Raw genomic sequence first — 21082 nt, forward strand, 5'->3', positions numbered from 1 at the left:
GTTTGTGAGTCTTGGCGTACCGAGAGAAGATAACTAATTCAACGCCGAGCAAGGACAAAACAACTGGACTACACCTGGGATTGTCGACATAGCTGAGGTGGCCCTGGGCTACTGCTCTTTGAAGATTTCTTTTTTAGCGTACGATATTGATATACACATTACAATTCTGCGGAACGATACCCACGACCATGCCTCCGAAGCTGCCGTCCACGCGCATGAAGCCTATGCGGCTGCAGACAATCAAATTCCTGAGAGTTAAGCGTACGAATAAAGCTGAACCGACAAAGTGCCAGACCGCTATGAGTGCTGTGTTAAGTAAGTCAAGCCTGGTTGAACGGCGAAAGAATAAAGACGCTGACCGTAGCCTTTATGGTAGATTGCTGGGCATCGGCGGGCCATTCCATCCAGGGCTGTCTTGCTGTTGAAACGGAGCTTAAAAATTGCCTCGACAGACGTGTACGTGATCCAGGCATCATCCTGCCTCCTGCGATCTTGCCTCAGTTGAAACTAACCGGCTCAACTTTATACTATAGGAGCGTAAAAATAACGAAAAAAGCCAGATCAATTATCATCTCATGCGCTTGTTTCCTCAGATCTGCGGTCCAAGGAAGGGGCGTTCCTAGATGTTTCTCTGTCCTATGATAGAATAGAGCTTCATTGGGGGCGTACATACGTCGCTATTATGAAAACAAAAGCACCATTGTGCGCTAGGCAGAGCTTACTGAATATCAAAATGTACGAATTCTACGCAGAAAATGCACAGTTTAGCATACACTGGAGTTTGATGGCGAGGAATCGTTCGGTCTTCTGTCTAGAAGAAACGAAGACCTCTTTATATTTATCGCTGACAAGAATACTTGTGTACATTATTTTAACAGATACCTTGGCCATTTTACAAATGCAAATATGTAATATTATTTTCTAGGTAGTGTTTATCTTATAAATAGTTGTTGCAAGTTTGGAAAGAGTTGGTGTTGAGCAGGCACTGCTGATCAGAAAGCTCATTTTAGAAAAAGAGAAGTCCCTGCTCTGGAAATGGCACTAGCAGAGAACAGCCCTTAAACTGTTACCCTAGGGGGCTTAAGCACGCTGGAGTTTTAAGATCAACTTATTGCTCTTTGGGTGAACTGTATATGCGTCGATCGCTTCGATTCCCTCATCGTCAACGATAGTAGTAGTATAATTAGAATATATAGTTGCAATGACATATTTCATTTCTAAAATAGTATCAGGATTCGTCGGCATTTATCAAGTGATATTTTAAGGGGCATACCTTGTAACGCCAAATTACTTCCAACACACATTCTCCCACCACTCCCAAAAGCCCAAAACCACCGTTTCATATTGTCCAATTCAGGCGAGCCGTCTGGCTTCAACCAACGTTTTGGGAGCCAGGACTCCGGCTCGGGAAAAACATCGGGGTTGAGATGCAGCGAATATGCTTGAGCATTAACCCTCGTGTTCGGAGGGATATTGTCATATCCGCCGAGGCTAGAAGTTGGAGAAGGAGTTATGCGGGGCTGAATTCCTGGAATAGGAGCGTGCAGCCTAAGAGTTTCCATGAGAATAGCATCCAATAGTGGTAAGGCATCAACACTTTTCGGTGAGGGAAGATCCGGGATGGATTGGTCGTTCAGTGGTGGTTGAATAATTGGTGAAAGCTGCCTGAGTTCTTCGCGCAGCTCATGCTGCAAATCAGGGTATTTTGATAATTGCCAATAGAGGTAGGTCAAAGCAACCGCACTGGTCTCGTGGCCGGCAGTGAGTTGGTCGTATAGCTCACAGGCAACATCAATTCGGAGCATTTTCGAGGTTTCTTCGTCCAGGGGTTCCTTGCAGTTTCCTGGAAGTTGTTTTAGCATCGAAAGTTTGAGTTGCTTGTAGACAATAGGTTCGAGCTCGATATCTGTCGACGACATATACTTATCAGCATTGTCGCATAACTCAAGGCCCCAACTCTCCATGTAGTCATTGGCGCCCCGACACCACCTTGGGATAACAGGGATGTTGAGGTAATTAGCCCAAGCAATGAAATTCGGGACCTCTTGGTAATAAAACTCGAATGGCTTGCGGCACTGAAAAGCGTGAATCCAATGCTTCCGTGTTGCAACATCCTCTAGAAAATTCGTGCTTGCAGGCAATCCAAAAATATACGCCGTCACAAAATCCATCGTGATGGCGTTATTTAGTTCGTAGACGTCAAAACTGTCTCCTGCATCCGCATGCCTCTCGAGAATAGGGAACAATCGACTGAACAATAGCTTTCGAGATATCCGAGCAAGATGTGGAGAGCTTTGTAAGTACGATTTGGAATATATATTTGACATCATTCTTTTGCGCTGTGAATGAGGCTTGCTTCCTACCATCGAAAACATGCTAAGGGTGCTACGGGCTTATTAGATGCGGCTTTGCCTTCCCATACCTAGAAACGTACCCATAGAAGCCAAAAACCCTTGGATACCAATCATGTTTTTCAAAGCCGCCTGCATACACTGTGCGGATGCCACCATCAACGCAGTTGATAGAGAGCTCATTGGGAGCAAGTCGAACAATAGGGCCATATTTTTGATGAGCCCTGTGTATCGTTCTATTCCCTCTCATCCGAAAGCGATTCCATAGGATCCATAGAGGAGATATAGACGATGTAAAGTGGGCATTAGGAATCTTAGAGAGAGGAGATAAGAAAGCAGGGTATATAATGAACTTATAGATGACGCAAACTATTGCGCACAAGGCCAGAATCGCCAGCGAAAGGGGTGATATGAGTGCCATAGGGATAGGGGTTGAATTCTAGGTCAGTCACGCTTGGAGAGAGGGATTTCCATCTGCATCGTGGAGGGCGCATTCTCTAGTAGTTAAAAGACTTTGTGGGGTAAGACCGATATAACAGGCACCAAAGCGTCTCGTCCACATATCAACTTGGCCGAACTTCGGCATCTTCTCCACTGGGCCCCAGTGGTTTTAATAAGTATGCGCCAACAGTGCTTCGAGGTCTTGGTTCGGCGATAAGCGAATGATAGCGTGTTTTTTAGTCACCGCCGTCGGACTTAGCTTTTCCCAAACTGGGCGTTGTACATCCGGCGGCGATCAATTTTTAACTCCGAGCCGGCTCTGACGACGGGCCCAACTCGTACTCCGCACGGAGTAATCTTCCACAATAACTACTCCGAGGGGTCTATGAACCGCGATAGGGAACCAAATGCTGTCGGACTTACCGCCAGAAATCATCTACCAAGTCGCTAGACATATTCCAAATCTCAAGACCTTGGCCAACCTAGCAAGAACATGCCGCCGGCTGCACGATGTAATATCTGCAGACAATTACCGCATCCTACAGGCCTTTGTGCAAAGCCGGTTTCCTTCAATTAACACCCCGCCCTTTTGGAAGGATGCAGCCCGTGCTCTGACGTCGCGGACTCGCGCCTTTGACCGAAATGCCATAATTGCTCGTTTTATTTTGCCCCCAGAAAATGCTACCCGCATTGGACATCCCAGGACTATTAGGACGGATCGCCCTACCCTAGGATATCGCCCCGTACTCGATAGCTACGAAGTATGGTATGGCAATACATGGTGCTCTAGGAAAGAGGTCCTCGTGTGGGGTGCAGGAGCAGACTTGATGATACGAGTGAAAGATTTTGGTCGGAAGCATCTCCAAAGTCACCCCCCATGCGAACCCCAATCATTGCTGTATAGACACAAAGTTAGCGGAACTGCCCAGGATAATGTTATCTGGGCGAAATTCAACGATCTGCATGGTGTTGATAGCTGGGATGATATTTCTGGCCTTCATGTGTTACGACCCTCTTGTACAGAATGGTGCGACGAGGAGGATATCATATTTGGCCGCCGAAATGGTCAACTTCTTCAAATGCTTGTCTCTCCCAAATACGGCACGAGTAAAATTAAGAAGCGATATCTAGCCCGTGGGAAACACCTCGATGGCAGTGACCTAAGCCCTGCTTCAAAAGTACTCTCCGCCACCATGGATAGAAAAACCATTTCATTTTTCAATGTTGATACCGAGGACAAGGACGTCTCTCCCTTTGCAACCCTGGGTCCTGTAACAAATGAGACCGGGAGGTATAAATGCTCAAAAATTTTATGTGAACATAAAGTCGCTATTAGCTTTGACGCTCTCCGAGGCCAAGTTTCAATATTTGAATTTTCTCCTGATGGAATTAGGATGCATCGGTGTTTGGGCATTATCGATCGCGATATGCCACTTAAACTGAAAGCAACTACTATTGAGCCGTTGACAGCAACGCATATAACCGGTGGGAGCCCTGGGGACCTTTTTTTAACCGGTCGAGAAGATAGTGAAACAAGGCAAGGTCGTTAATATGACTGGTTTCGAATTTGCTTTCTAACAGGCCTTCTAGGTTGCACGACATTCGGGCTCGGAGACATGTGGTGACGGTTTTTGAAGATACAGTAGATGACAGCCCAACGTATAGTATCAAATCAATTGGCCATGAACGATTTGTTGTTGGTGGCGCTATGAATGCCCTTTTAAAAATTTTTGATATGCGTATGGGGCGTTATAGCTATACGGATGCCTACTTAGGAGAAGGAATGTTACCGACGAAGGAGGCATATGGCAGCCCCGCAATCAAGTCCAACGCCGAACAACTTTCGAAGAAGGATATATCCATATTTCTCTCAAATCGAATCGAAAACATTCCAAATAGAATGGGAACGTTTTTGCGCGCACGCCACCGTTATCGGGGGCCCATATACGCGATCTCTCACCCCTCCCCATCATCATCTACCATTTTTGCTGGTCTAGAAGATAACGTCATAGGTCTAGATGTTGTGTCTACAGATGATTTGGGAGGAAAGCACAAAGAGTGGTACCATCGTAACCTGGATTTGGCACTAGATCCGCTCGGTGGTGTCGACTGTCTACCTATGGATTTATCTTGCTATGAGCGCCCATGGCCGCGTGACCGACAGAAAAATGTAAAACTCATGCTGCAATCACCATTTTATATGGCTCTAGAAAAGGAATACCGCGGGATCAAAAGTACACCCCATGTTAAAAATCCCTGCTGGGATCAGAGATGGTATCATCCGTGGATCTCAGGGTCCCGTGGAGCTGAATAAGCTTATGATAAAGCCCTGAAAGGACGACTAAAGCTGAATAGTAATTCTGCAAGTGTAAGTTATAATTATAGAAATGCACAGGGTACCATTTTGAAGCAACTAAACACTATAGAGTTAGAGGAATAGAAAGGCAAAATTTTTCGATCTTTGTGATAGAGGATGTAGTCTAATTGTCAAGGCAAGCCAGAAACTCCTCGCTAAGCGGTCTTGCACGAAACAATAAAAATAAAATCACCAGGAAACGTCCAACCACCTAACCAGCTTTTTGAAAAGTTCATAAATTCCCCAGTGAGTAACAAATACCAAGCTTCCCGAATTAAAAAGACTTGGAATACCTATTGTTGCTAAATGCCACACGCTGTATGGTTTGAAAATCGACTTCGCTTGCTTTTCTATTTAATCCTCGAACTTGAAACCCTTGCCAGGCCCAATATCAATAGGTCCTCCGCGGTAGGATCCTCGTTTTTTCTTATTCTTTTCCTTGGTAAAACCCTTTCCACGCGTGACCGACAAATCCTGATGAGCACGATCCGCATAGGCATATGAGACATACGAGTTCGACGGATGATTATGGGGTTGTTCACTGGCAATTGCGAGGGGAGTAGATTTCGCACCCCGGTGAATACGGTGAGGGGTGGTCGGGTCTGCAGGCGTTGAAACAGGTGTAGAATCGGTAGCAGCGACAACACCATTGTTCATCTCTTTACTCAAATTTTCGTTTGAGGCGTTGGAGAAGTCAGCAGAAGTGCCACGCAAAGTTGTGCTAGATTCTCCAGATAGCCTCCGACTTCTGGCGCCGGCCGTATTCTCTTTACTTTTGACAGACGAGTCGGAATCGTCTGAAGATGCAGATGAAGAGTCGCTGTCGTCGTTGTCGTCGCTAGAATTCGGGGGGCGAGAGTCTGCGGCGATATTCTCTATCTCGTCGTTCTTCTCTATGGCGCCAGCTTTAGGCGGTATTTTTGAATCAGATTTGGAAGAGCCAGTGTCAGAATCAGAGGCTGATGACGAATCGACGGACGAATCAACTGGTGAATCAGGCTTAGGTGACTGCTCTCGTCTGCGGCGCTTTGTCGATGGGACTTCTGAGCCGGAATCAGAGCTAGAAGATTCAGACGAGGACTCATGTTTTCGTTTTAGCGACTTCGATCTCTCTTTAATATTATCTTTTTCGTCTTCGGAACTACTCTCGCTCGAGGAGGAGGATCCGGAGGACGAGCTGGAGGAGCTGGAGGAGCTGGAGGAACTGGAGGAGCTGCAAGAAGAGCTACTGGACGAGGAACTAGACGAGCTAGTGCTACTCGAAATGGTAGAAAGGCTGGACGATTTTCTCGTGGTGCTAGAAGTATCAGAATCACTGGTTTCGGTCGTGGACTCAGTATCAGCATCGCTGTCATCGGTTGTCAAGGGCAATGCTAATTTTCTTATGTGGGCATTCCTGGCTTCATATTTTTTCCAGCCCGTGAACACATCAACCATGGAGGGGCATTTTTTGGCTATCTTCGACCCTTCCTTTTTTTTGACCTTGTCAACTACATCGACTGTGCTAAGTTCAGCGTCAAATGCTGCTTTGGTTTTAGAAAAGCCGTTGGTAGACAAGAAGTCTCCAATAATTGCCAGTAGTGTGGGAGATATAGAGGGGGTTTGGTCTTTGCGAGCGTGTTTCGCCTGTTCAATAAATTTTCACTTGTCAGTCAATATCAAGGTACCGCGGGTCAGGTCAACATACATCTTTCTTCCTAGATTTTCCCACCATTTTCGAGATTAGTGAATCCTTGGCTTTCTTTGGACTCATGGCAGGTCAAAAATATCAAAAAAGAGTCCGAAAAGAGAATTCTGGAAGTGCGCAGAGTTGATATCTTTTTTCACAAAAAATATCGAAAAAACAGAATTTAGAGACCTGAGCTAACCCAATTGGGGAAGGCGACCGCACGCGCTTCCCGTGAGTTCCTGGCCAATCATAGACCGAAAGATTGGTTCTTGCCAAGCTTTATGCTACCACTACTATTGGTTAGGAGCGTGCCCCACCAAGCGCCGCTTGCCATACGCCGCTCGCCAACGACCAGTCTGCTGAGTCAGCGACCGCCCGTTCCTCTGCGTAACAGGTCCGCAAACAAGCGGCTAGACGAGAACAACCTGGCTGCAGCTGGTAAGACAGCAACCAACAGCCAGTGCTATGAGCTCTTTTTGGCCATGCCATTATCTAACACAGTGGTCTAGAGTATGGACTACATATTCTGTATCTCTTTCAGTACTACCTCTCAATCCAACAACCTGGCTCCTATCTACATACAATGAGTAACCGCGATCGCCTTCACGGGCTCCCCGCGGGCTTGTCGCCGCAAAAAGGTCGTCGACCTGGAGGGGAAATTCGCAATGGTGGAAACCTAGCGCCTGGAACATCGGCGATGTCGCGAGCAGAGAAATTCGAAGATGAAAAACAACGCATCATCCAGAGCTGTTTCTCAAAGAAAGAGCCGGATGGGTCAGGTATACTGTGTTCTAAGAATACGCTTTCATGCACCAGAAGTCTTGCTAACACTATCTGCACCTACTAGTTATCGAATCATATATTACTCATATCCGTGTGATGGAAGATGGAAGCTATCCTTCGAGTCCTCCTCCCCCGGATTCTTCGCCTGATACCAAGAAACCAAGGATAATAATTATCGCTGTTCGAAAATCAGGGAGGGTTCGAATGCACAAAGCACGAGAAAATGATAACCATTCCTTTTCAATCGGGAAGACGTGGATGCTTGATGACCTCGCTCGTATACAAACCTATGAGAACTCCGTGCCATCAAATCCTGTCGAACAGCAACAAAAACAATGGGCGTCTAATGTCGGATTTATTGTTACTATTACAAAGCCTTACTACTGGCAGTCAGATACACCTAAAGAGCGGGACTTTTTTATTGGAAGTTTGGTCAAGATATATAAGAAATACACTGGTGGGAAGTTGCCAGCATTGGTCGGCTTTGATTCTCGAGATAGAGAAATACTTACTGGCGGTGCATCCAGTGGTTCTCAATCCGTTAAAATCCCAAAACAACCAGAAATGAACGCCGCGAGGCAGGATCAGCGACTCCCTGGATCTCGTTCTCCATCAGCCCTCGCAAATCCCACACAGTCACCACTTTCAAATCGAGCTCCAAGTCGCGATGGGCCTATGGAACCCCGAAGACAACCTTCAAGGGAACCATTCATGCGAAATCAGCCTAGCCAAGAACAAATGCAGAGAATGCGAGTCCCTTTCGCTACACCTCAAGTTCTACAAACATCACCATCAAAAGAAGCCCTCTCATCCAAGACAATCGAATCACCTTTCTCAGAATACGCACCTACTACCTCATTTACAAATGAATCAGCTTCAAGAAAACACCTGGCACCTATATCCACGGACGGTACTACCAAAGTGCAGTCACCTGGTGAGGGTTTTGGCCTTCCTCGCTCTATCTCTTCTGAAGACCAAGGAAGTCTGCGTGACAGAAACAGACGAAATCTAGACCCTGAAAGTGCCTCTCCTTTAGAGCCCTTAAAGCAGAGAGTGTTCCCTCAAGCTGGACGGCGGGACGGCTCGCCAGGCTTACTACGCCCCTCAACTGCTGGTTCAAAAGCAAGTTCCGGATCCAGAAGTCCACGTACAGAGATGGACGAGATGACTGCTGCACCAATTGCAAACTCTGCGCCTTCTCGAGAACTACCTCCCTCTAGAGGAAGCAACGTGTCTAACGAATCTAACATTATCCCCACCCTTCCTCCCGTGTCAACAACCGCGTTTGAGGTTGGATTCGAATCCTCCATGCCCAATGCCGATACAGATACCTCTCGTCGACAACCACCCGCTGAGCCAGCTCCTCTGCAAGTTGAAATTAAAAAGGACCCGTCCCCACCACCAGAGGAGGAGACACACAGACCAGGGCTTGGACCAATGGTAAAGAAAAAGGCTAGCAAGGACGTTGCCAACACTTTTCGAAAGGCTGCTACAGCCTATAGTGCCTTTAAACCCAGAGCTGGAGGCGCTGCGGAGCGTTTGATGGCGGCAAAAGAGAAGTCGGGCAACGAACCTGATGGCATTACAAGCGTTGTGCCTGCACCATTTTCAAGGATGCAAAGCAGTGAAGTTGTAAAGGATACCCCGTCGAAGGAGCCTGCAGAAACTCAGGGGCGTTTCAAATCACAGCCTAAGGCGACCCCTCCTAAGACGAAACGCGCTGAACGTGCCACTCGTAAAAAGCCCCCCGCATCGCCCGTACCTCGCCCCGAGCCTAGGGAAGACAATAGCGCCATATACTGCAATTCCCTTGGCATTGATCACAATGTCCTCCAGGGCCGTGGGGCGAAGTTTGATCAGATACTAACAGACCTCGGGTGGGACGGAAAACTTAAAGATGACAAGCGGGCCGAGGACTTTGAGGCGGATATTCGCAGAGAAATTGGCAGGGTGCAAGCCAGTAGTTGGCTTGGTCACCTTGAGTTCCGTGAAGGCCAGGCTAATGAATTGGGACAATTACTCGATCAAACGATTCAAGAATGTGAGGAGCTCGATGCGCTTCTTACATTGTATTCCCATGAGCTTAGTGTAAGTGGCTTATTTTCAAAATGCTTATATTGTTGACTAACAGGAACCAGACTCTCGCAGACGACGTCACGTTTATCGAATCCCAAGCCGATGGCCTTCAGGTCCGCGTTTCGAATCAAAAGCTGCTACAAATGGAATTGCAGAATGTACTAGCCCCAGCACGATTTTAGTAGAATCTCTTGTCTACAGATATAACCAGCTCTCATTCGTTACCATATTTATACCATATTGGTACTATATTGGCTGAAATTTTCTAATTCCTATGTTTTTTCAAGACGACTTGCATTTCAAACTTTGTATATGGAGCTCTTGGGAGTTGGTGGATTGGCGTAAGCGCTGCCTGTTGATTTTATGTCATACATCATTATTTTCATGCATGTTGTTATTTTCTTCTTTATGATAATATTTCAAACCATGTGTTGTACAGGATTGTATTTTTACGTTACTTGCCTTCTACCCGCGCCACGAACCCTTTCTAAGTGATCATAATAGGTTAAAGCTCGAGTGCCTACTTATGGAGTACGTACTCTGCTCTTATATCCTTACTCGACTGTAATCGATCCTAGTGGGGAAGGGCTAGAAGATCGCGCTGGACGTATATGACATGAGAATTGATCAGCACTGTCGTATGTTCCTTTTCCAGCAGGGGCGAATAACCACTGGAGTATCTAGGTAGATTATTCAGGGCGGGAAACTCTTGTTTAAACAATACTAGCCGGATAATTTCACTGCTTTGGTCTGGATACAGTCGAAAACTAACAATTTTCTCGTATAAAAGGGCTCCAAGGGCAAAATTTTCATTCTTTATTGTGCATTCAATAATTTGTCTCGTCTTTCGATGCACCAGGCGCTGGTGATTTGTTGAATATGCTACTTGTGGCATGAAACCGTTTATCTTGAGGCTCCAAAATGAACCAACGCAAGCCTGCCATCGTCTTGGATAAGAAAATTGACAGCCAATGTCGGGGTGAATGGCATTTTTGGAGTGAAAGTATATAGTTATGCCTTCCGCTGCCTTTAAAGGCCAGCTAGACTCACGAGAACAATGCGGGTGGATTGGTAGAGGCATCACTTATCTACTCAACTCTTTCTGGTGATCCAAAAAGGTCGATAATGTCGGTTAGCTTTCCTCCCGGTAACTAAGGAAAATACTAGGTCGCTCGACACTCCTTTTGATTGCTCAGAGCTGGAATGGCACTTCACACGGTTAATAGCGCAAAAAATACATATAAGCTTTTCTAATGGCAGAAGATTTGTGAGCACGGGATACGGCACTGATTTCTTATCGACTAGTTAGCTCAAAGGACGTGATACTAATAGCTTGTCGGTGGACAAGCAACTGTTAATGCCGTATCAGATGGCTCTTTCAAGGGACCAAATAATCCGGGCCAGGAGACCTGATATAAAAAGTGAGCATATGGAGTGTAGCGGAGAGTACTTCGTACTCCATATGGTGAACAGCTGCTTTTTAGCAACCTGGTTATAAAACTGCAATCTATAGAGTAGAAGTCATCTTTGTATTAACCGTGGCCTTGCCAAGCCTCCTAGTCTGTTCATGAGATTCGCCCGCCAATAGCAGGTGTTGCGATCGTTGCTTCGCGTGTTTGCCACATGAGTTTCTACTCAATTCTTTCAAGATTTCACCAACTATCTTGAATATCCATGCCAAAGAGTTTCGATTGTTTGACGAAGGCAGACACCATTTACTGTGATGAGGCGGGATTCGATGCTTTCAAGATCCTCATTGATCCCAGGAATCTGGAGTTTGTGGAATGCCTCAAAACCTCGGAGGCATCATCGATATTTCATGTCAACTACTCCTACAAACCGCGGGTCCTGAAAGTCGTATGGTGTTCTCTACATGACAATATTATCTTACTTTCTAACCATTATTCGGCCACAGTTCCACAATAATGGGGATCCGGGATACGCGTCCGACTGTATTCGTGACTTAAACCGTGCTCGCTGCGAGATAAGAGCTTACTGCCGTTTAAAACAGTTTGGAATATGCAATACCGGCTATGTACCAGATTTCTATGGTTATATGCCAACTATTGATCCTGCAAGATATGCTCCTCACCTCAACGAGTTCCTGCACGATATCAATACCCCATCTGCAATTTTAATCGAGTATCTGCCAAAACCTCAGCCATTGAACTGTGTCACTTACACACCAGAGCGTATGCATAATGCTGTGTTGGGCATCCAGCAAATTCATTCGGCTTTGGTTGAGCACAATGATCCTTATCCAAAGAACATCCTGATCATTCCGGGTGACCCTGAGAGAGTTATGTGGGTTGATTTTGATGTTGCCATTGTTTACCCTGTTGGAAAGAGGCAACGCCCATGGCTCGATCTCGAAACAGAGGTGGTTGAAAGTTTTGGTTCATTGCTTGTTTGTCACCTCTCTACCCTAGCTGTTGTATTAAGGCTGACAATGCCCGCAGGAAGAAGACCAGAGGAAGGGTCTCCCACCAAATACAAGGTTCTACTAGAAATAAGTACTTCTCAAGCTATATTACTTTTCACAAAAGCTGCCAGTCGTCATTTGCTGCACTCAACATCCCAAGGTACCAGAGGCCGAGAAGAACAGTTAAATGCCCGGGTCCCCTTGCTTCCCACGGTGTAGCCTATGCAGCCAACAAGTTCCCATTTGCATCTAACCTCTTAACCGGGATTAATTCGGTGCCGGACAGAATCTATCCGTACCGTGCTCCGTGCTGTTTCAAATAGAAATTGACTTGAGAAAGGACCTGCATATATTTCCTGCATTCTGCTGTTGCTTGTGATGCTCTATATTTACTTTCCTACTTCCATGATACTTTTAGATTGCCGGGACAGCGGTTCGGCGAGGAATTTACGACATAAAATGCAGTGTCTGGCCGGTAGTTGTCGATAATAGTCGCTGCGTCGCCTATATCGACCGTGACCGGCGTAAGATGGAGGCCCGCAAGCTGAAGTGCGAGGTTCTGAAAACCAGTTCTCAGCGCACGGCGCAACCGACTCTGGATGTACGTATTGAAGGCTCGCTTGCTATCTAGTAGGAGGCTTGGCAAAGTCACGGGTATTTTGTGTTTTGGTCCCCTTGGAGGTTTATAGGCGTATAACTAGTGATATTGGTGAGCAACACGGGTTGTGTGTTTGGTTCGCTAGGCTGGTGCTGCGATACGACCTCTGTTCTCCCGCGGCCGAGCTGTTTTCTGAACGGCCGTTCGACGGCTCTGGTTCGAATGTCTGGGCAAAGAGTCTGTATGAAGGCACGCCTCTCTTTTTTGAAAGCACCGTTTACTTTGCGTGCTGATCCAAAGGCTATTGCCACCGTTGTGGGGTTCGGCATGGATATGGAGGCTGGCGGGGCGTTGGGCAATCATGAGCTTCGTCTTAGCGACACGACGGCCCCCAAATCCCCGTACCTCCAGCCCGGGCTCTCCCTGATGAACGAGGCGATAGCTGGGCCCAACCTGGTGATTTGGCTAGTTCCAGGTGGCGGGTTACACCACCTCGGATGCCAATGCAGCGCTCGGGCGGCGGGACCGCGGCCATCGAACGACTACGACGACAGTGGCAGCAGCCAGGGCGAATAGGATGAGAAGCCCAATCCCAAGCTTAGGAACGCGGTCCAGAGGCGCGACACAGGTCAATAGCGCCCCAGCGGATTGAGCTTCGGAGAGCAGCACTCCGTAAGTGTTCTCGCGGCTGCGGCTGCGGCTGCGGCCGGAGATGCCTGCGGGAAAAGAGAGCGCGTGGGAACCAACTTCGCAGCGCCTGTAACTAGTTATTTAGCCACCCAAGCTCTATACTCTCAGTAGCCAACTACTTAAATATGTTCTACAGAGTATGCCGTATCTCAACCGCTCAAGCGATGCGATGCCAGCAGCGCGACGGAATAGACTAGACAGAGCCCTGGCGCGTTAGCGTGGCAGCGTGCTTGGCGATGGCGAGCTTGGGCAATGATAGCCATCTCGAAATTCCTCCTCTGGGACCAGGGGCCTAATTCATCCTTCCGCTGGCTTCCTCTGGCTCGTGCTGGACGTTTCTGCTTTTGATCCGCGAGCCCTAAAGTGCGTCAGTTGTCTGGGTCTGTTCCGGCGTCACCACTGCTTTCCGAGCAGCCGCGTTTAAGTTCGCTACCCCTTTCGCCTGTTCCCCAGCGTGTTCCCACCCAGCCGCTGTGGCCGCTGTTGGGCTGTGAGCAAACGCCATCCTTCAGCTCGACTCTGGCAAATGATGCCCCAGCCTATCCTCTAAACGCCGGCGTAACACCTACATGATGATTTGCCGCTATTAATTGGTGTATCCACTGTATGTATGCCATACAGCGTCCCATCCATCGGACGTCCTACGAGCGTAGCCAGGGGATATTGACAACCTGTTGACCAGAGAGAAGAGCTGACTGATACCCAGACATTTCACACTACTAGGTGCTTCTCCGCTTGACTTGTTGGGCAATTGCGTCAGTCGGCATCGTGGCCCTGACCTCACATCCCATGCCGCCCTACACGCCGCATAACCAACAGAAGTACCTGCTACATATTTTTTTTTTCAGTGGATAGACTACTGCTACGAATAGATTTATGCTTCTCACCCCTCTGTCGCCATGCCCTGGAAACCCTTACCCCGGATTGCATTTGCGGTCGCCGTCTACCCGTTTCAGCCTTCCTCGCCTGCAGACCTACCCCTCGAACTCGGAGACGAGTTATACATAATTGAGCAAGGTGGCAAGGATGGAGCATGGTATCGCGGGTATCTGGTTGCTCCGCCGTCGTTATTGGCAGGCCTCACAAGTGTCAAAGGACAGACGCTGGAAGCTCGAGTATTTTCCGGGATATTTCCCAAGAATTGCGTCGAAGTCCGTGAGGTTCTTGGAGAAGCGGATAAAAATAAAGAAAATGGGGTGACAAACGTGGAGGTGGTACAAGTCAACGGAAATTTGAGCCCCGTTAATGGCGAGGACGCCGACAAACCGAATGGCCTAAAAGATTCATCTCCCCGAAAAACTTCTCAAATAACAGTTATTAGATTAGACGAAGATGCCGGAAAACGACATTCGGCGTTTCCCATACGATCACCATCGCTTGCCTTGACTCCTCGCTCTACGGGCTCCCGCGGCCCGAATGCCCCCAAACCGCCCGCCCCAGTTCCAATGCTTAAAATCGGGGACGAAACACCCACATCACTCTCAGAGCCTTTAGTGGACGAAATCGCATCATGTCTACGAGAATGGCACTCTACAAATATTCATGAGCTTCTGTTGGCGAGACAGTACAATGCACTGGAAAACATGTCGAATATCGTTCTAGAGCTAGACTTAGCACGACGACAGCTTCTTCACAACGTCTTGACCGCCCAGGAACGGTTATCACTTCGAGAGGAAACGGTTTGGAATTTGGTACGGGGAAATAAAACGTTAACTGGAGACGTTATTGTGCGTGATCCGAAACAACGAGGGCGGTTGCTTATAGGTGACGACTCGGCTACAGAACTGGCGAAGCTACAATCCGAAATGAGCATGCTTGATGGTGAGGCAAAACCACAAGTAGATACGGTTTCGCTGCACCATGTTCTTTGCGAAGTGAACGGAGTTACAGGAACCAAGGCTGGCTCGGTATCTTTGGCGTTAAGCCTCTGGTCTCGAACCGCAAAAGGCGACATGAAGCAATTAGCGGAAACATACTCTGTCAATATCCCGTCCGCAGAAACATTTGCTTCCATGTCCCAGAACGGTAGTCTAAAAACTCTCTTCACAGGGTTGAATGCTGCCGATATTGGAGATAGCTCGGCTTCTGATTCTAACCTTTATCTTGTTGTGCAAGTGCTAAGCCATGAAATTACGAGACAAGTTCAAGCTTCTAATTCTCGGGCGCCTTCTCGGGACGGCCCTATGGGGAATAAATCCAATCCAGTTCTAAACAGTGTTGGCAAAGGTAACCTAAGGGGAAGGCGGAGCATGATATGGGGACCAAAAGCTAAAGGTGTGCCGCAACCTGATCAGAATGACACCATGGGACCGCCACGGTCGAGAGACTCGACCAGTGCTTCTATAAGAACCGAGAAAACGACCAAGGAGACGTCAATTTTGCGAATTATTGGCGTTGGCGTTCTAGAAGTTGGCACTGTACTTAGAGCAGGCAAGGACGTTGACCAGATTATCAATATATGGGCTCCTCTGGGTGTCATCGATGAGCAGGACAATTACACCGAAGGATTCGACAATGTTCTGCGATCCTTTTTACACAGCCCAACCGGCAGGTACGGCAGATGTTATCGCGCTTCCAGAGTCCACGTAAACCTTCACCCATTCGCGAGCGAGGATACAGGGAGCCTGATTCGGAACAATCCAACATTGCTCCATAATGTTACCAGGACGAGACGAATTGGCTTTCCGGCGGCTCCTACGAAACCTCGTTCCGATATTTATCTTACTTTGTCAAAAGCGAATATTTCCCAGGATGCTCTTCTCTCTCACCCGATAAATGGACAAGTCCCCGTTCCCCAGACGAGCGGTCTGCGAAACCTACAGCTTACTCTCGAAGCACGAAATGCCTCGGGGGAAAGAATTGAGCATTGTATTTACCCTTCCTCAAACTCCATAGGGCTAACGGCCTGGAGAACAGCCGTTGCAGAACGAGGTTCCGCTTGGAACCAAACCATTAGGTTGAATATTCCATCGGATCAAGTCCAAGGCTCTCACTTGATTATGAGCGTTGCAGATGCTCCCGATTTTCCGTTTGCTTTAAGCTGGATTCCGCTATGGGACCAACAAGCTTTTATCCGAGATGGACGGCACTGCCTGCTGCTCCACGCGTACGATAAGTGCACGTCAACTGTTGAAAATGGGAAAGGCTCATACTTGTCACTTCCATGGAGCGCGCTAGGGAAGAACGAATCGGCAAAAGATGAAGCCGTGACAGGTCCATTAGCAACATTAGTACTCGAAACTGAACTCTGTAGTACTGAATTTTCCCAAGACCAGATTTTGCTTGGTCTCATAAATTGGAAAGAAAAGCCTGCCACGCAACTCCTGGAGCTCCTGCGGAGGGTGATTTTTGTGCCGGAGATCGAAATCGTCAAACATCTTCGTGATGTTTTCGATGCCTTGTTTGGTGTTATGGTAGAGCATGCTGGCAACGAGGAGTTTGAAGATTTGATTTTTAGAGATTTGGTCACCGTTCTCGGTATTGTTCACGATCGTCGCTTTAACCTAGGACCCTTGGTTGATAAATATGCGGAACAACAATTCAGTTTCCCGTTTGCAACTCCTTGTTTGATCAGGAGCTTTTTACGTCTGCTCCAAGGTACTTCTGATCCACAGCAAGCTCGAAATCTTCGCGCCGCCTTCAAGGTTGGACGACATATCTTAAAGTTCATCATCAATGCCAGGGGCCAACAAAAGGCCAAGGAAGAGTGCATTGGCATAACGAACATTCAGTCGACGTTCAACCGCGACCTGCATTCGATATTTGAATCGGTGGAGTCACTAATGCAAAACCCAGCTCCGAATCTCGTTGGCAGTAAAACTTTGGCTGTACAACATTTTCATACTTGGCTTCCTGAGCTTGCGAATGCTCTAACGAAAGATGAAATCTCTGACATTGCCTTCAGCTTTATGGATGCCTGCAAGGATGTGAAGAACATGCTGATTCTCTATAAACTCGTGTTGATTTTGAACTATACTAGATTGCCATTGTTCGAAGAGCCCGATAGGAGGAAACTTTTAATCCCCAGAAGCATCAAATGGCTGGCACCTTATTGGGGAGAAACTTCAGAGGTTACTGACCAATACAGAGACCAGGTTCGCCTCTGTTCGTCAGTTGTGGCGGAACAGTTAAAAACTCCTAGCCCCGAGCTCTTCGAATACATGCCCAAGGCGGTGGCCTCATATTGTGCAATTGTGACCGAAGGCGTTGAGGAGAGCGACTGGCTTTCCTTGCTTTTTAGTAAATCTTTCCCATTCCAACTAAAGCAATCAAAAACGAAGCAAAAATTTGACGAGGCACTTGTGGAACTCTCCGCCATCATTGCTGTAATGTCAAAAATCCAACGGCCCAAGGAACTATCGTTATCGCAAGATGAGATGGCAGTGTTTCTATCTCACACCTTCAACAGTCATAGATCCATCCTTGACTGCGAAGCTTATCCTGCGACTTGGCTAAGTCTGTATATTTATCATCATCAGTCTATTACTAAAAGTCTCGACGATCTTTCCTCGATATTGATAAAATATTTTCTTCCTGCCCCAGATGAGGCTGATACCTTCGATATGGAACTATGGAAACTCTTCTTCACGACACTATTGAAGGTGGTATCTAGCGATGCCTTGGCGCTGGAGACCTTCCCAGAACAGAGGCGACGAGCCGTGTGGAAAATCGCAGGCGATGTGCGAGAGTATGGTGCAGAGCTACTTCAGAGAACCTGGCGATGCATTGGCTGGGATACCACTGCTGAAGAACGAGCGCGGTACGGCTTAAGCAAGTTAGGGGGCTACCAAGTTCAATACGTTCCAAGTCTTGTTGCCCCTATTATCGAGCTGTGTCTCAGTGTGCATGAAGGCCCTCGACGTGTTGCCGTGGAAATTTTACAGACTATGATTGTCAGTGAATGGCAGTTGAACGAGGATTTGTCTATGGTCGAAGCGGAAATAATATCAAGTCTGGATGAACTATTCAAAACGAAAAAGTTCCACGAAGGAATAACCCAAAAGCTGTTTATCACTGAATTACTTGGGCTATTCGAAACGCCCTCGGGCGCCTCGGATGCGGAGCTAATGGTCACGTTAAAGGAACTCATCGCAACTGTGGATGAGCTGTTGGATCTTTTAGTAGCCTCTCACAATGGCAATATCACTGAGAGCTTAAACACGATTAAGCTCATGGAGTTCATGAAAGACATGGAACGAGAAGATATTTTCATCCGGTATGTCCATGAACTAGCAAAGGGCCAGGCTACCACACGCAATCACACTGAAGCCGGGCTTGCTCTTCAATTCCACGCCGACCTCTATGATTGGGATATTTCAAGAACCGTGCCCTCACTTTCGAAACCACCGTTCCCGAAACAGACAGCTTTCGAGCGCAAGGAAACATTATATTTCGAAATTATCCAATTTTTTGAAGATGGAAAAGCTTGGGCCCACGCTCTCTCATGTTACAGAGAACTTGCATACCATTATGAACATACAATTATTGACTTCTCAAAACTTTCAAGAACGCAGGCGTCTATGGCTCGAATTTATGAGGCAATTGTTAAAGAGGACATTTTAGTTCCGCGATACTTCCGTGTTACTTTCAAGGGTCTTGGATTTCCAACTACATTGCGAGATAAACAGTACATATTTGAGGGGTCACCATTGGACCATATGGCTACCTTCACGGATCGTATGCAGAAACAGTACCCGAGTGCTCAATGCATTTTCACAGGGGAGATCGAAAATCTCGAGGGCCAATACTTACAGATTTCTCCTGTCAGCGTACACAAAGATGTTGAACATCCAGTTTATCAACGCCCGAAGGTCCCGCAGTCTGTTCGGGAACATCTTTTAACGGCTGTTACTTCAACATTTTCCGTTACGTCGAAAAAGAATATGAAAGGCACCAATGTTAAAGAGCAGTGGATTTCAAAGACGGTTTTCACCACGGCAGAGCCGTTTCCTAATGTCTTGAGGCGGAGTGAAATTGTAGCAAATGAAGAGATTACCCTTACTCCTTTGCAGACGGCTATTGAGCGTACGTCCAGGAAAACCCAGGAGTTGCTGATGTTTGAAAAGAGAGTGGTGTCTGGCGATGATACAAATATGACGAATTTGACGGAGGTATTGGGTCATATGCTCGACATTGAGTCAATGACGCCCACCTGCGTAGCCCAGTATCGACAATTTTTGCCTGACGATGAAGACTTGCATCACGACTCGGATGATGAGGATTCCAAACCGCAGGCGCCTATCGATCCTCTGACTAACGCACTGACGGTAGCCCTAGTTGACCATGCTCTTGCAATTAAGCGGTGCATTATGCTATATTCACGCCCTGCATATCAAGCTACGGGAGCTGAGCTCACACAACGATTAGAAGCTGCTTTTGCCCCTGAACTCCTATCTCTGGCCAATTCCCCTTCCCAGCAACCACAATTTGGATCTCCAGCTCATTTCAGCCCTCAGTCTGAGCCAACAATAAATGGATGTACACCACGCTCGCCATTAAGTCATGTCGCCAGTCCGAAACCAGAGTCGAGAATGTCGCGCGACAGTCTTCCAAGACCTTTCCTTGAGAAAGCCCCGATTGGCAATCGATTGAGCCTTAATTTGTTTAAACGATCGAATCACGCGTCCAGTCCCGACATTACGGCTACTAATTCCGTCATAGCGCCTCAACAAAGCCTAGGTCGACTAGATGACGCCGCCAGTCATCATAGCAACCCTGTCAAGGGCTCTATTCGAGCTACAGGCTCGACCAGCGGAATATCAGACCGGGATCGGGAGGCCTCACAAGTTCGGAATAGAAATCGCAGTCAATCACGCAGTGCGAAGAGTGACAGCAGCAAAAAACGGAGAAGCTTCTTCAGTAACAACGAGAAGGTTATTGACGTACCCCAAACAACACCAACCACATTGCCCGCCAGTCCCCGCACCGAAGACATGCGCACCACGCAGCAGAGAATCGTGGAGCGAGCCAACAAGTCCCGAGCGGCGCAGCAAAACCAAAACCAGCCGGAGAGATCCAGCTCGATACCAAACCGTGTCGTGCAGCGGGTGTCGCCGCAAAACGGAACGAGCGACGGTGGCAGCAGCCGCCCCGTGACGTCTGAGAGAAGCTCGCCCGCGCGCCCGAAGACTTCGCACAGCATGGCCAGCGAACAGGGAAGCGTTGGTGGCGGCATGCGGGACTCCGTCAAGAAGCGATTCAGCTTATTGAAAGTGGGTCGAAAGGCTAGCAAGATGAATTTCCGTGACGGCCACCTGGGAGGAGCCTTGCGAGAGGAATAATCCGATTCAATTGAGCTTATTCTTAAGGATATTCTTTTCTTTCTTTATTTTGATCAAGAAATTCTTGAAGATAGTTTCTCTCAATGCACTTTATGCCCCTTTTTTTGACCCTTGGTTTAGATACGATATTTCCTTTATCTACCTCTGCCTTGGGCCCACACATTTGATACCATCATGTTGATGATTCTATTCCTTCACATTCTGAATCTCTGGCATAGCTGCCATTGTATACACATACTATATTATTGCATATATTGTTTGGCCGGTTCTTTAACGGTGGTATATTTGCCGCGTTTATTCCCCTGTGCTTGAACCCTTCGCTCCTTGTTCCATTCTTTCTTTCTACATTCGTTCAATAGGGGGTGTTATTACCATAGATTAGTAAGCCGTAATTTCATAAAAGAATTTCGAAGTAT

General features: G+C 47.4%; 6 protein-coding genes across 6 annotated transcripts; 4 read left to right on the forward strand and 2 right to left on the reverse strand.

The window, feature by feature from the left end:
* Positions 1-1080: 1080 nt before the first annotated feature.
* LOZ57_005119 (uncharacterized protein) lies at positions 1081-2561 on the reverse strand (the record flags this gene model as incomplete). The annotated part of the gene is made up of 3 exons (XM_049254151.1): positions 1081-1217; positions 1274-2359; positions 2435-2561. 3 exons carry the CDS (start codon positions 2559-2561, stop codon positions 1081-1083), a joined length of 1350 nt encoding a protein of 449 aa, XP_049106804.1.
* Positions 2562-3199: 638 nt separating this feature from the next.
* Positions 3200-5106, forward strand: LOZ57_005120 (uncharacterized protein; the record flags this gene model as incomplete). Its single annotated transcript, XM_049254152.1, has 2 exons — positions 3200-4329; positions 4383-5106. The coding sequence occupies 2 exons, from the start codon at positions 3200-3202 to the stop codon at positions 5104-5106; spliced, it is 1854 nt and encodes a 617-aa protein (XP_049106805.1).
* Positions 5107-5502: 396 nt separating this feature from the next.
* On the reverse strand, positions 5503-6901 carry LOZ57_005121 (uncharacterized protein; the record flags this gene model as incomplete). Its single annotated transcript, XM_049254153.1, has 2 exons — positions 5503-6774; positions 6836-6901. The coding sequence occupies 2 exons, from the start codon at positions 6899-6901 to the stop codon at positions 5503-5505; spliced, it is 1338 nt and encodes a 445-aa protein (XP_049106806.1).
* Positions 6902-7400: 499 nt separating this feature from the next.
* On the forward strand, positions 7401-9858 carry SEC3 (GTP-Rho binding exocyst subunit; the record flags this gene model as incomplete). The annotated part of the gene is made up of 3 exons (XM_049254154.1): positions 7401-7596; positions 7665-9688; positions 9739-9858. The coding sequence occupies 3 exons, from the start codon at positions 7401-7403 to the stop codon at positions 9856-9858; spliced, it is 2340 nt and encodes a 779-aa protein (XP_049106807.1).
* A 1492-nt stretch (positions 9859-11350) lies between these two features.
* LOZ57_005123 (uncharacterized protein) lies at positions 11351-12183 on the forward strand (the record flags this gene model as incomplete). The annotated part of the gene is made up of 3 exons (XM_049254155.1): positions 11351-11533; positions 11592-12083; positions 12136-12183. 3 exons carry the CDS (start codon positions 11351-11353, stop codon positions 12181-12183), a joined length of 723 nt encoding a protein of 240 aa, XP_049106808.1.
* Positions 12184-14285: 2102 nt separating this feature from the next.
* Positions 14286-20666, forward strand: DCK1 (Deoxycytidine kinase 1; the record flags this gene model as incomplete). The annotated part of the gene is made up of 1 exon (XM_049254156.1): positions 14286-20666. The coding sequence occupies one exon, from the start codon at positions 14286-14288 to the stop codon at positions 20664-20666; it is 6381 nt and encodes a 2126-aa protein (XP_049106809.1).
* Between the last annotated feature and the right edge of the window lie 416 nt (positions 20667-21082).

This window comes from Ophidiomyces ophidiicola, assembly GCF_022830035.1.
Source record: "Ophidiomyces ophidiicola strain CBS 122913 chromosome Unknown scaffold_24, whole genome shotgun sequence".
Classification (NCBI taxonomy): domain Eukaryota; kingdom Fungi; phylum Ascomycota; class Eurotiomycetes; order Onygenales; family Onygenaceae; genus Ophidiomyces; species Ophidiomyces ophidiicola.